Source organism: Ursus maritimus, unplaced genomic scaffold (assembly GCF_017311325.1).
Source record: "Ursus maritimus isolate PB19 unplaced genomic scaffold, ASM1731132v1 scaffold_2, whole genome shotgun sequence".
NCBI lineage: Eukaryota > Metazoa > Chordata > Mammalia > Carnivora > Ursidae > Ursus > Ursus maritimus.
Window position 1 is genome coordinate 68,365,478 of NW_024424452.1, and position 14,429 is coordinate 68,379,906.

Sequence of the window (14,429 nt, forward strand, 5' to 3'; positions counted from 1 at the left end):
GGTTCGTAGTGTGCACACCCATGGGCCTCAGAATCAGAGCTTCTGGAGATCAGACCCAGAAATGTGCATTTTAGCAAGCTTTTCAGATCACTTTTATGTTCAGTAAAGTTTGGGGAACTTTGGTATACTTTACGTCATGGGCAGAGGAAAATGGAATTGCCCCCACTTCTCCCTGGCCTAGTTTATGATCCTCAGCATAATTTGAAGACTACAGATGAGAGAGAGAGCTGAACGTCCAAGCAATCATGGGAAGGGCAAAAAGCTAACCAGCATTTTTTCTCTTCCCCTCTTTCTGGGTCAACATTTAGAACATGGCCCAAAGGAAGGTGGACAGTTGGACAATTGGCCACGACCTCATATGATGCTGAATGTGTGATACAGATGGAGAAGGCAGAAGTTTAGAGGAAAATATACCAAAGAGTGGAAACGCGTAATTACGAAAATCACTCTGGCCAGTTAATTAAATTTTTACAAAAGATCCGTATAATGTTGTGCTCTGTCCTTGTTTTGGCTTGCAAGCCTTTGGTCTTATGGGGGAAAAGCATTCAGTGAGAAATAAAGAGTCAAGGTGAGTCAAAATCAGGAACATGCACTTGACTAGAGGGTAATGTAGTTGTTGGACAGAAAGTGATTTAAGTAGAGGGAAAAAAATGGGAAACATTTAGATTCCAGGATTCCTCTTTCCAATTAAATTACTTTTAATTGATTTGGCTAGAGATACGCTGGCAAGCGGGCATTCCTTAAGCATTGAAACCCTCTTTTAGTTTCTGTTTGTGGCTAGAACGGAACCCAAGCAGCTGTGGCATCACGTGCTACGTTAAAACTTACCTACTCCAAACCAAGAAACCCTAATTTAAAAATATTTAGAGTCCTTTCATTTTTTTGGTAAGCTCCAAATATTCCCAGTTTCGAGAGGATATTCTTCAAATGTGAGGTTAAATGTAAAGAGTCTGGATTTCTATTTTCCTCAATTTTTCTATTCAGATGAGAAAGCAATGAAATTCATTCAGCTTGAACGACTATATCATGAGAAATTGCTTGCAAATCTCTCTGCCATTCAAGAAGAGTGGGGTAAGTACAGACTCACATAGGATATGCAATTATCAGTAACCTAACACATTCCTATCTAGAAATTTAACATATTTGACCTGGTTTTTGTAAGTCAGGAAATAGATGGTTTCTCCAGTTAAGTTAATGTTGCAAAGAAAGTAGCAATTTTAACCATGAGTCTGTGTCATTGTGAGAAAATTTCTGTCTGTATTTTGCTCTTCGTATCAATGCCAAGAAAAGAACACTTACAACTGTTTGCATTTCTTCCGATCCCTTGGCATGCCCTACTGGCTAATTTAGTCTCTGGGATAATATTTACTCATACTGAAAAGTAATCACTTAGCTTTTTCTAACTGTGTTAACTTGGGTTGTATGAGAAGATAATTTTGCATGGGGATCTTGACCGGTGGTGCCAGTTAAGTACTTTTGCCCCCCCCCAAATATGTTTTGTAATAGCCAGTAACTAACAAATATTTTAAATTTAGAAACAAAATGGAAAACTGTACAACCACATACAGTTACATCTCTAAGGAATTCAGAAAAAGGATTTAATGGTGAAGATTTTGAACGGCTTACTAAGTTTTGCACAACACACCAAGAGTAAGTACATCAGTACTTGTGTGGAATAAGTTGGGGTAGGGTATTGAGGAAGCATTGTAGCACTGAATATTTGAAATTCATGATCCATTTTTTGTTAATGTTTTCAGCTGGAGAAATTAAAACAAAATGATTAGCTTTTATCTGATTAGCTTTTATCATAGTTTCTGAGAACTCAGTAAAAGTTCAACTTTATGTAAGTTCAAAGCACCTTCTAATCAGAAATTTTTAAATGTAAGTTTTAATTTTGATCTCTTTTTGGTTAAGAGATTAGGTGATGGAAATGGAAAAAAGTTGTGTATTAGGACTTTTTATTGTAGTTGTTTGCCAGTGTCTGTATGTTGTAGTAAAAACCCATCTGTAAGATTTGTCTAATGGTGGAAAGCAGAAACAGTACAATATTTAACCAAAATACTGCAGAAGGAAAGCTACATTTACCAGATATTTTTTTTTTACATTTACCAGATAATTTTAAATTGCTTGATTTGTATCAAAGATTGGGATTTTTAAAACTAAATCATAGTGATAATAAAGCACTTAAATATATTTTTTGAATTCATTATTCTAAGACTCAGAATTCTGAAGATGAGGGGACATGATAGTGTTTAAACTAGTGATATTTAAACTAGATTTCTGGCATGTATGACATGAATCCTCCAGACAGATGCTGCAAGATTCCATCCTGTGGATAACTTGTTCTTCTTTTCCACCGGAATCACAAAGAGTAAACTAAAGCTCTACTTGTCAGTAATGAAACAGACCAAGTAATTGTTGTTTAGCTCACGGAGTGGAGAGTTAGGGTCTGATTTTTTTGGAGACCAGCCTTTGAAGAATCTTTGTAGAATCAGGAATGATGTTTGTTCACCTCTCAGGATGACAGTTTTCTGCTGTTGATTTGAAGCTTGGAAACAGTGTTTTTAGGGACTCTGCATTATAACCTAATTTCTTAGCATGTTAAATAGATTAACTTTCAACTTCATAGAGTTGTAAAATAATGGAATCTTTTACGACAAAGGAGATTGTGTTCTTTCAAAATACTCGGTATAGACACTTTCCCTGCCTTTCCCATGGAATTAATCATTTTTTAATGTATTGCAGATGTTTTAATTATTTGAAAACAAATATGTATTTAATGTAATATTGGTATGGCGTTTTATGCTTCAAATTTGGATAATCTCCCCCGCAAATTATTACTCCTAAATTTATTTCTATAAAAAATAATTTTTAACTCTATATACATTAAAGCACAGAAGCTCAGTGAAGGTTTTATATACACATATATGTCTATGTAACTACCTCTCTGACCAAGACACAGAACAGCCCAGCCCCTCAGCATGCTCCCCCATGCCTGTGCCAAGTCAGCACCCACCCCCCAAAATAGCCACTGACTAGTTCTATAACAGTATATTTGCCTCTTCTGTAATTCTTACAAACCGAATCATACCAAGTGGAGATTTCTGTGTTAACTGCTCTTGCCCCTCACTGTGCTATGTCTGTGTTCCATGTTGTTGCATGTAATGGTAATTGGCTCAGTTTTATTCCTTCTGTGGATTCACTGTAGGACTCTGTAGCAATTTATTTGTCCATGATAGGGTTAACAGACATTCAGATTGTTTCTGGTTTTTGAGTATTACAAAGAAAATGGCTATAAATATTTTTGTGCATAATTTCTCTGTGGACACATGCATTCTGTTATCTTTAATATTCCATAAAACATAAAATATTTAAAAATTCCCTTTCTTGTTACCTGTTTCCATGGATAATGCCAATAAAATTATCTTCCGTCAAAACCTATTTCAGATGATACAGATATAAACTGAAATTTTAAAAATATGTGTGTGAAATACTCTTTACATTATTAGCAAAATGTTGTGGTTTTTTCCTGGATCTCAGCATTTACAGCTTATTTGACAAGCTAAGGAGCTAACACATGAGAGAGTCGCTCTTTGAACTGTGTGAACCAGTGGTAATGTCTCAGCCCTGGAAACGTTCTGTACTAATATTAGAATCCAGAGAAGCTATATTTTATTTTTACAGCCATTTCAGTGACATTTGTTTGGAAGCATATTGCTGCTGTAGTTTTTTAAAAATCTTTTTTTCTCTTTTTTTCTACAGTCCTCTTTTATCCAAACGTAAGGTAAGAGACTGTCTCCTCGAAAATATTTGTGGGAAAAAATCTTAGGAGTCCTATGTCTATTGTATGGACTGCTTTAGGAAATAATGAAACCTTTTTCAAAGTATTTTCAGTTTTCTAACTTAACGCAACAGTTTCCCCCAAAGTGTTGTTTTTGTTTTGTTTTTTTTTTTAACTTTTTAGATAGCAGCTGTAGAAAAGCCTCTGGGAAGGAAATGCTTTACGCAGTTAATAGTTTCTGAGGACCCAAAGGAAAGAGGAGCCACAGCCAAAGAACCAGGTATGTTTTTACATTAGAGACGGACATAAGAGACACCTGCTTCTTAACTTCTACAAGTGTTACAAGGACTGTTTGTGCATTTACATTTTTTTGCATATACCTTTCGTACCAAATTTGCGAAGCGAGATTCTTTTTATATTGTGTAACCCTATTTTTAGAAAACTAGTAGCAGGAATTATAACATCTAAATTCTTATAAAAACATAAAGTTATTTCCATGTTTTCAGTAGATAGTTGTATCTATCTAACAGAATATGACAAAATTGTACAAAAGTGCTCTGAAACAGAGTTGGTTTTGGTGTATGTTCAGATACCCCTTTCTGTTTAAAAACCAACAACTATTATACAGACTTGACCAGAAATTTGTGCTGTAAATGTAGATATGTAAGAGCTCAGTTTCTTGGTAATTTATCTATGACAATTTATTCTCTTCCCCTTTTTTGTTAACTAACTTATGGTGTACTTTAATTTGCATGTATACATTTCTAAAGCATTTATAATATATTTTATGCCACTTCTGTGTCTTATGCCAAAAGTTCAAAGATTTTTAGAAACTCTTTCTTACAGTACTAATGTGTGTTTGTTATAAAAACTTTAGAAAATAAAGATAAATAAATACATCTTAGGGTGTTTGTTTTTCCTGATGTATGATTTGTATTCTGAGGCTTCCTGTCCCTGGGCCTGAGAGCCCTCATGGTAAACACACAGCATCAGGTGTTTGGGTGATGGTGTGGTGATGACAATGCCTTCAATTTAATCTGCCTTTTTCTGTTCACGAAGCCTTCCCCCCTTCCCCCCACTACATCTTTATCCCCTTTTCTTCTGTGGGCCAAATTTGGGATATTGCCTCAAGTCACTCCTATTATACTCTGTTCTTCCTATCTCTCCTTTTCTTTCTTTTCTTTCTTTTTTTGTTTTAAGAAATTGGATTTTTCTCCAAATAAAATTTTATTCTATGTTTTGCATTATGAAATGCAAACTTCTCTTCCTACCTTTTACCCCTCATCTTTATTTTTAAAATGTCCTGGTAAGCTTCTGTTTTTGTTTTGTTTTGTTTTGTTTTTTAGTATAGTTGATACACCATGTTACATTAGTTTCAGTGCACAACATGGCGATTGGACATGTCTATACATTATGCTGGGCTCACCAGGCAGTGCTATTATGGTACCACTGACTATGTATTCCCTGTGCTGTACTTCTGTTCTTTTGACGTCTTCATTCCCCTGTCTCCCACTCCCCTTCAGCCATTTGCGCATCCGCCCCACTCCCTCTCCTCTCCTCGGACAACCGCCAGTTCATTCTCTGTATTTATAGGTCTGATTCTGTGTTTTGTCTGTTTCTTCATTTGTTTTGTTTTTTAGATTCTACATGTGGGTGATTTCCTACAGTGTTTGTCTTCCTCAGGCTGACTTATTTCACTTAGAATAATACCCTCTAGGTCCATCCATGTTGTTGCAAAAGGCAAGATTTCATTTTTTTTATGGTTGAATAATATTCCCTTGTATATATACACCACATCTTCTTTACTGTTCCTCTGTCGATGGACACGGGCTGCTTCCATATCTTGGCTGTTGTAAATAATGCTGTGATAAACACAGCAGTGCACATCTTTTCAATTAGTGTTTTCATTTTCTTTGGGTAAATGCCCAGTAGTGGAATTATTGGATCATGTGGTAAATCTCTTTTTAATTCTTTGAGGAACCTCTAGGCTATATACCGCAGGGGCTGTCTCTTCTTTTCCAGTCCTTTTTATATTGGAAATGATAGTAAAATGAGCTCTATAAAGATCTTAAAGAGGGAGAAATTCACAAAACAGCCACGCGGTTTGGGTGCGGCTGTGTCTCCAGGGCCCAGCTGACTGGTTTGACCGTGAGCGTTGGTTGCCGTGTGGCTCAGGCTGGGCACTAGCTTTCTAGCCTGGCCTCTGCTGTGAGGTGCGGGGTGCAGATGAGGAAGCTGAGCTACCACGTGCAAGTCACTCGCTTGTGCTTTGATTCACAACCAGAACCTGGGTCTTCTGGTTTCTGACGGAATGCAGCATCCTTCTGCTCAGTGAGCTGTATGCATTATCAAGCCTTTCCCAATGCAGACATCTCACTGACAACCATCTTATGAGGAGGGTAAATTCTGGGGAGAGAAATCTTGCCGAGTCTGATAAAACAGTATCTTTTAAAGAAGAATGTCAACTCTCCCAGAGTTAGTTTCCTCAGATTGGTTATTTTCTGAATAGATGTGAGAAAAAGAGAAATATGAAAATAATCCTTTAAATGATTGGTATTAAATATATTGTTCTTGTTTTACCTCATGTTCCTCATTTAACAACCTTCAACATGTAGTTCAATCTAGACTTTCCTTTCCCTGTTCTTTCTCTCCAGCTCCCTTGGTCTTAAGCTCCTTCTATATCACGTTAACTTGCCCTTTTTTTGTGTAGTGCTTAAAGACATTGTTTCTGGAGCAAGACTGGTCTGGTTTGAATCCTGTCTCCACCATGACCTTAGGCAAGTTGCCTGACTTCTCTGGGCTTCTCTTTCCTCGGCTCCCCAATGTGGACACTAATAGAACTTACCTCATGAGATGCTTATGAGGATTAAACTAGTCATTTCATGTTAAAAGTTCAGAACGGTACCTGGCAGGAGGGAAGAACTCAGTATATGCTGACTGCTCTTTTCTCCTCCTCCTCCTTCCCCCGCTATTGCTGCCCCTGCTAATGCTGTTCTGTTAATGTTCTCTATGTATTATTCATTACTGCTTTTATAATCAACCTGCCATTATAACTCTTCAAGTAATTTACACAGCATTTTGTATTTTCAGAACATCTTTATATATATTATTTCATCTCTTCCTCTTAACAACCAATGTAAATTACGCTGAATCATTTTTAAGAAACTCCAGGAAGTGACTTATCCAGGAATAGAATTCATTAGAACTCAAAGCCAGACCCTAGTTTTCTGACCTTGAAGTCCATGTGTTTTTATTAACTTATATTTTTCTTAATTTTTATCAGGTAATATTTTATATGTAAAATATAATATATGTTACATAAAACATTATAACAAATGATAACAAAATGAATACCTGTAAGCCTAATACCCAACTACAGACCAAATTCCTGTCAGTTCTGTTACAACTATCTTTGTGTTCCTGTCTTCCATCTCCTGCTTTCACCCCACCCCTGAGAAAGCCATCATCTGGGTTTTATACTTCTCTTTCCCTTCCCATTTTTAATTTTTTAATTTTTAAAAAATATTTATTTATTTTGAAAGAGAAAGAATGCGTGCACACGCAAGCAGGGGAAGGGGAAGAGGGTGAGGGAGAGAGAGAATCTCAAGCAGGCTCCACACTGAACATGGAGCCCAACTCAGGGCCTTGAACTCATGACCCTGAGATCATGACCTGAGCTGAAATCAAGAGTCAGACGCTTAACCAACTAAACCACCCAGGCACACCTCCCTTCCCATTCTTAATCAACTTTATTGAGGGACAATTTCCATGCAATGAAATATACCCATTTTAAGTGTATAATCTGAGAAATTTTGACAACCATATACACTCACGTAACTGCTACTCCAGTTGAGATGTAGCACATCTTCATCATGCCAAAATCTTCCTCCCAATTCTCTTTGTAATCGGTCTGTCCCACCTCCAGGCCCAGGCAACCCAGTGCTTCCTCTTACTCTTGGTGAGCTTTCTCTGCTTTGGAATTGAACATAAATAGAATTTCTCAGTGTACTGTTTTTCAGAGTCACCCAGTGTTACATATGTGATTAGTTCATTCCTTTTCATTGCGGAGGGGTATTCCACTCTTCGACTATACCACAACTTGTTTATCTGTTCACCTGCTGATAGACATTGGGTTGTTTCCAGGTTGGGGATATCATGAATAAAACTTCTAATTTGAAAAAAAAGTGTTTAAAAGATTTTATTTATTTGTTTATTTGACAGAGAGAGGGAACAGGAGTGGGGGGGGATGACTAGAACTTCTGGGAAGTCTTTCTGTGGATCTGTGTTTTCATTTCTCTTGGTTAAAGAGTTGAGGGTGGAATTGCTGGTCATAGGGAAGAAACCGTCAGGCTGTTCTCCATACAGTTGTACAGTTTTATACCCACAAACAGTGTGTGAAGATTCCCATTGCTCCACATCTTTGCTGGCATTTACTGTTGTCAGCCTTTTTTATTTTGGTCATTTCAGGGGACATGAATATCATTGTGGTTTTAACTTGCTTTTCCCTGATGACTGGGTATGAACATTTTTAGTTTTGAATTCGCCTCTGTAGAAGCTGTACGTTATCAACATTTCATACTTAAAGTATTTTTTTTTCAGTGTACCCTGCAGATTTCTTCTTCAGTCCTGATACCACTCCAGTGTTTGTGCTTAATGTTAATGAGATATTCAGAAAGTATAAGACATGTTCATTGAGGAATGATTTAGTCTTACATCATGAATTGTGTGGGGAATTTTACCGTAACAAGAACTCATGCGAGGGGCGCCTTGCTGGCTCAGTTGGAGGAGCACATGACTCTTGATCTCTGGGTTGTGCCTTCGAGCCCCGTGTTGAGTGTAGAGATTACTAAAAATAAATAAATATAACTTTAAAAAGAGAGAGAACTCCTGGGGGAATGGGAGTTGAAAGAGTAACTCAGAGACGGACATTTCTGTAGATTATGTGGTAGAACTTAGGTGAAGCCTAACTGCTCCTGTTAGAACCCCCTCTCTAACTCAGTTGTGTAGTAAGCATCTGTCATGCACTCAGCCATTACTCCATTTATTCATCAGAGTAGAGTTTTTGTTAGTAGGTGTTAAGTGACTACAGTAGGGAGTAACAGACTCACTCACTAGATCTCTGGGTTCAGGGAGCACTGATTAACAGAAATTTGTCCTAATAGTAACAGAAACATTAACAATATTAAGTTTTATACTAGAATGCATACTTTTCAAAAATTCAGAAAATATTTTTGATTAATCAGAACGGATCAAACATTTACCTTCATTTTTTCTTAGAACACCACTGAAATGTCAGAAAGGTATTCTTTTTTTATGGGTTTTATTTGTTTTTAAAGATTTTATTTATGAGAGAGAGAGTGCGTGCGTACTGGGGGGGGGGAGGGGCAGAGGGAGAAGCAGTCTCCCTGACAAGCAGGGAGTCCGATGTGGGGCTTGATCCCAGGACCCTGAGATTATGACCTGAGCCGAAGGCAGGCCCTTAACTGACTGAGCCACCAAGACGCCCCCAGAAATGCATCCTTAAAGGCAGAAACCCACAGCCACAGAATCAGTGAGGAGGCAGCAGCAAATCCAACATCCAGAAGGTTCCGGAGGCTGGAAAGCAGGTGGATGGGTGGCAACCGGCTTATTGCACCAGAGAAAGTAGAAAGCTAAGTGTCTACAGGAACAATGTTGAGTCCCACCTGTAAAGGTTTGGGAATGGGAAGCGTGGAGGTACCTCTAACGTCAAGCTTTCATGGTTGGACTGGCAACAGGAGGTTGGGCCGAACGACTACATGAGAAACACTTAGACGTTTAAAAGCCCTTTCTGCCCAGCGGAAGGCTGACACTTACTCCATAGAGCACCTGAGCTAGGGGAAATGTGGACATGGATCAGGCACAACTCAAGGAAAGGGTATTATATAGAAAATGAGCATTGAGTGAAAATCTTACCACCGGAATGGCGAGAACCTGAGCCTGCTTTCTGCAGCTCGCATCTAGAACTGTGGCAGCTGGTCTCTTTCTTCCTCTCTGGGAAACTGGCTATTCGTCCGGGAGATAAAACCTCCAGATACTCATGTTAAAGGCCTCCCAGCACATGGCCCAGGCCCTCTTCGTCCCATGCTGAGGACTGACCAGTCCTGGAGAAGACTTGCCTTTCCCCACAGAGCTGCTTGCTGCCTCATTTAAGAACGCGTCAGATAGGAAAGATGGAAACCAGACCAGTCAGTCAAACCAAAGGAGCTCAAAGGAAATAAAATGGAGAGAACAGATGAAAACTTTAAAAAAATGACCAGTGTCACAGGTTAGAGAGAATATTGTGTATATGAAAATAAGAATAAAGAGCTGCTTTATTTTTTATTATTTTTAAATATTTTATTTATTTATTTGACAGAGAGAGAGAGAGCACAAGCAGGGGGAGGGGCAGAGGCAGAGGGAGAAGCAGGCTCCCTGCTGAGCAGAGAGCCTGGCGTGAGACTCAGTCCTGGGACCCTGGAATCCTGACCTGAGCCAAAGGCAGATGCTTAACCGACTGAGCCACTCACGCATTCCAGAGCTGTTTTAAAAAAGAAAAACATTCAGAGAAAGAAAATGTTCTTAGAAGATAAAAGGTGTAATGGCCACAATAAAAAAATTAATTATGGGGTGCCTGGGTGGCTCAGTCAGCTGAGCGTCTGACTCTTGATTTAGGCTCAAGTCATGATCTCAGGGTCATGAGATAGAGTCCCAAGTCAGGCTCCGTGCTGAGCATGAAACCTGCTTAAGATTTTCTCTCTCCCTTGGCCCTTCCACCCCTCACTCCGTTCTCTCTCTCTCTCAAAAAAAAAAAAAAAAAAAAGTAAAATTAAAAAATTAATTAGAAGAGTCAAGGGTAAAATTGAGGCAGCATCCCAGAAAGTTAATCCAAAGGCAAAGAGAGGAGCAGTGTGGCAGAAGAGGTAGAGATGATCCGTCCATGAGGCCCAAATCCGAAGACGAGCATTCTGAAGGGAGGAGACAGAAAGCAACAGGCACAAATGATTAGGGAAGTAATACAAGAAAATTCCCAGAATTGAAGGTCATGGGTGTCCAGGTTGAAAGTCCCACCAAGTACCCAACACAAAGAATGAGAAACCTGACAAAGCTTCAGGACACCAGATAGAAAGAAAATCTAAATCCTCCAGGAAGCAAATGTAGGTGATGGGGATTGATTTTCGGATTGGTTGAGAGACTCTAAGCCCTACCGGAAGCAGGACACGGTACAGCAGTGCCTTCGAAGCTGTGAGAGGATGTTATCTCCAACATGGAAAACGACCCAACCAAAGTTTTAGTCAGGTGAAGGAAAAGACTTTCAGATCTGAGCAATCTTAAGTTTACATTCCATGTACCTTAAAAAAAAAAAAAAAATCCGAGAGAGAATAAACAAAGAGGAAGACCTGGGATTCAGAAACAATGTTCCCAACACAGAACCAGAGGGAATTCCAGGGATCACAGGAAGGGAATTCCAGGACAAGGCCTGTGTAGCCCGCCTATAGAGCAGCTCCGCTTAGGGGTGCAAGAAGGGTATGTTGTTTGTGTTTTTTTCAAGATTTTTAAAAAATTTTTAAAGTAATCTCTACACCCACCATGGGGCACAAACTCACAACCCTGCGATCAGGGGTCACATGCTTCCCTAAGTGAGCCAGCCGGGCGCCCCAAGAAGGATGGTTTCAAACTGTTAGGGTATCTGTTGGTACATATGCTATAGTTGTATATTTGTCAGAGTTTGGAGATACATAGGCAAGGATTTTTTAAAAAAATATTTAGTAGAGAGTGAGAGAGCATGAGCAGGGGGAGGGGCAGAGGGAGAAGCAGACTCCCCGCTGAGCAGGGAGCCCAACTCGGGACTCGATTCGAGGACCCTGAGATCATGACCTGAGCCGAAGGCAGATGCTTAACTGACTGAACCACCCAGGCGCCCTAGCAAGGATTTTTTTTTTTTAATGAAGGAATGAGACAGTTAACAGCATGCAAAGTAAAGTGGAAATGAGAAAGGAAAATGTATCCTAGTACACCGTGTGGGTCAGTTATGAATAAAATTTCAAAGCCATAGCAGGGTAAGCGTGAATATTGGTTTACCCCAGAATTGTGTTGTATTGTAGTAGGAGGCTAGAGGAAGGGAAATAATATATCATTGGGGGAAAGGAATAGAAAGAACTGAGAGAACTAATCCTCTTCTTCCACAGCAGGTAGTCTTTAAAACTGAAAAATCCAGAAAAATAACAGTATAAATCTTATCTTCAATGGAGAGTAAATATGAAAGGAAATATAGAAAGCCAATAAAGGTCAGAAAAATATCTTTCAACCTTTGAAAAATGACTTTTTCAACGATAACGAAGCCTAAATTACACGTTCATATTCTTAACAGGTTCTGAACAATTTCTGTTCAGGGCTACTGACTGAATAGAGTATTTCCTCTCTCTAAAGATACCATTAATCCAAGCAGATGCAGTTTCCACTGGAGAGGTTTCGAATTTTGTTGTGTCACACATATTAATTCCTATGTCCTTTCTCTTCCCTCCTGTGGCAAGTGTTATTTTTGAACCTTAAAACAACTTGTTTTTCTTCGTCTTCAGAGAGTGAAAGTTGTCTTGGCCCGGAGCCAAGGGAAGAAAGGCAGCGCCAAGAGAGAACCCAGGAGAGCAGCCCCTGCTGTCACCCGATGGACAGGCAGGCTGAGCCCCTGAGCCTGCCGGTAACTGCAGGGAAGGGCCACACGGAGGAGCCGGTCTGCAGCGCCGAGGCCACGCGGGAGCTCCACGCCCAGCCCTGGGACTCGGTCGGGAGCCGGTCTGAGGACGCCTGTGACGATGACAGCCACTCGCAGCTGCCTCAGACAGAGGCCTGCCGAGATGTGGCCACAATAGGAGGCCCCGCGGCAGCCCCCGCAGCGTCGCCCCCCAGCGAGTCCATGCTAGAGCCGTTGATCTCACCCGGCCCTGACCTCATAGCACCTGCGCCCACCTCCAAGGGACCGTGTTCCCAGACTCAAAGAAAGGGACTCCGTCTGCCACTTAAGGATGCTTCTGAGGCGTTGGCCACAGACCGACTTGAGAACAGTGAATTCAATGAGCTGCAGCAACCTGATCTCCCAGACAGCGATGGAAAATCACCACGGGGGCCGCCCGAGCCAGAGCGCTCTGAGAGGGCACTTTGTGAGAGTAATCAGGACTCTGACTTAAGTGCAGTGCGTCCAGGAGTGTGCATGGCCCCCGAGGACAGGGGGGGCGAGGACGAGCGAGTCAATAAGGAGACGGAAGACTATTTGAACAGCCTGTTAGAAGGATGCTTAAAAGATGCTGAAGACTCCCTGTCATGTGAAGACAACCAGGAGGAAGACTCAGACCTCCTTCCAGATCTTTCTCCCGAAGAAGCCTCCTACAGTCTGCAGGAGGATCTGCCTTCCGACGAGAGCTGTCTTTCTCTTGATGATCTAGCAAAAAGGATAGAGATTGCAGAGGTAAGTGTGGGATTTAACAGAAGTGCAATTAAAAGTAAAATGAAATTTTAAGAGCACATCTCTGCTAAATCGTGCCCTGTTTTTGTAGATTTTCTCCGGTTTCCAGCATGAGGGGAAAATCTACTTAATGTAAACTTTTAAAAATCAGTAGTTTTATTTTTTACATGCATTGAATAAGATGACTTTTGATCATGATGTTTATACTTAAAGAACTTTTATTGCATGCCTCCGGGGACAGTAAGTGTTATGAACACTGTTTTTTATACTGCTGTGATTTTTATTTGACAGTTCTGGCAGTTATGATCAAGACAAGATTAGTTACATTCTTGTAAGGAAATCTCATTTTTTTTCCCTCATAATACATACTCTTACGATTATTAAAATAATTTTTAATTCCTTAAAACAGTACAACAGAGCAAAGGAAACATTTTAAAATACAGTAAGACAAAGAGATACTGTGTGGATTTTTAAATCATTAAGTTGTATGTTGTGAGTCTTCTCTTTCTTGTAACATTAATTTATAATCTGTAGGTTTGAACAAACTTCATACCTACTGCTTGAGTGAAGTCAAATATTATGCATAAACCAGAGTTTCTCCAAACAGTAACGAAGCTGCTGAAGACCAAACAAACAAAAAATGATGGACAGGATCAAGATGACCACTCTTTGTTTGATAGTACAGTTTTTTTAAATTAAGGGAAAAAAAGGGGGCACCTGGGTGGCTCCGTCGGTGAAGTGTCTGCCTTCAGCTCAGGTCATGATCCCGGGGTCCTGGGATCGAGCCCCACATCAGGCTCCCTGCTCAGCGGGCTCCCTCTTCCTCTCCCTTCTGCCTGTTTGTGCTCTCTGTCTCTCTCTCTCTCTCAGAAAAATAAATAAAAATCTTAAAAAAAAGAAAAAAGCCATATGCAAACTGTAGCCCCCCGGGAAGGTGGCCTCGTACAGTGGAAAGAGAGAGGTCTTAGTCTGAGGTCACATACGGACCCACTAGCTAGCAGCCCTACAGGTTCCTGCTGACCTCTCCACGTCGCTATTTCCTCCCCTGAAAATTAGGATACCAGCTACTCTTCCTGTTTTTCATCTTATAGTTTGTTCCAAGTAAGCTTTTATGTCCCGTCTATAGCCATTGTTTTCTAATTCTGCATCATCATTGTGGGGAGAAAAACAAACTTCAAGTAGAAACTGGAG

At 40.1% G+C, this 14,429-nt stretch overlaps 1 protein-coding gene across 4 annotated transcripts in view; it reads left to right on the plus strand.

Annotated features, from left to right (window-relative positions):
* CNST (consortin, connexin sorting protein) overlaps positions 1–14,429 on the plus strand; it is a 115,275-nt gene that overhangs the window by 85,203 nt on the left and 15,643 nt on the right. For all 4 annotated transcript variants that reach the window (XM_040636094.1, XM_040636093.1, XM_040636091.1 and 1 more), the window contains exons 5-9: positions 985–1,071; positions 1,536–1,650; positions 3,763–3,784; positions 3,965–4,061; positions 12,358–13,241. In XM_040636094.1, coding sequence (XP_040492028.1) covers positions 985–1,071; positions 1,536–1,650; positions 3,763–3,784; positions 3,965–4,061; positions 12,358–13,241 — 1,205 coding nt within the window. The remainder of the gene's footprint in view (positions 1–984; positions 1,072–1,535; positions 1,651–3,762; positions 3,785–3,964; positions 4,062–12,357; positions 13,242–14,429) is intronic.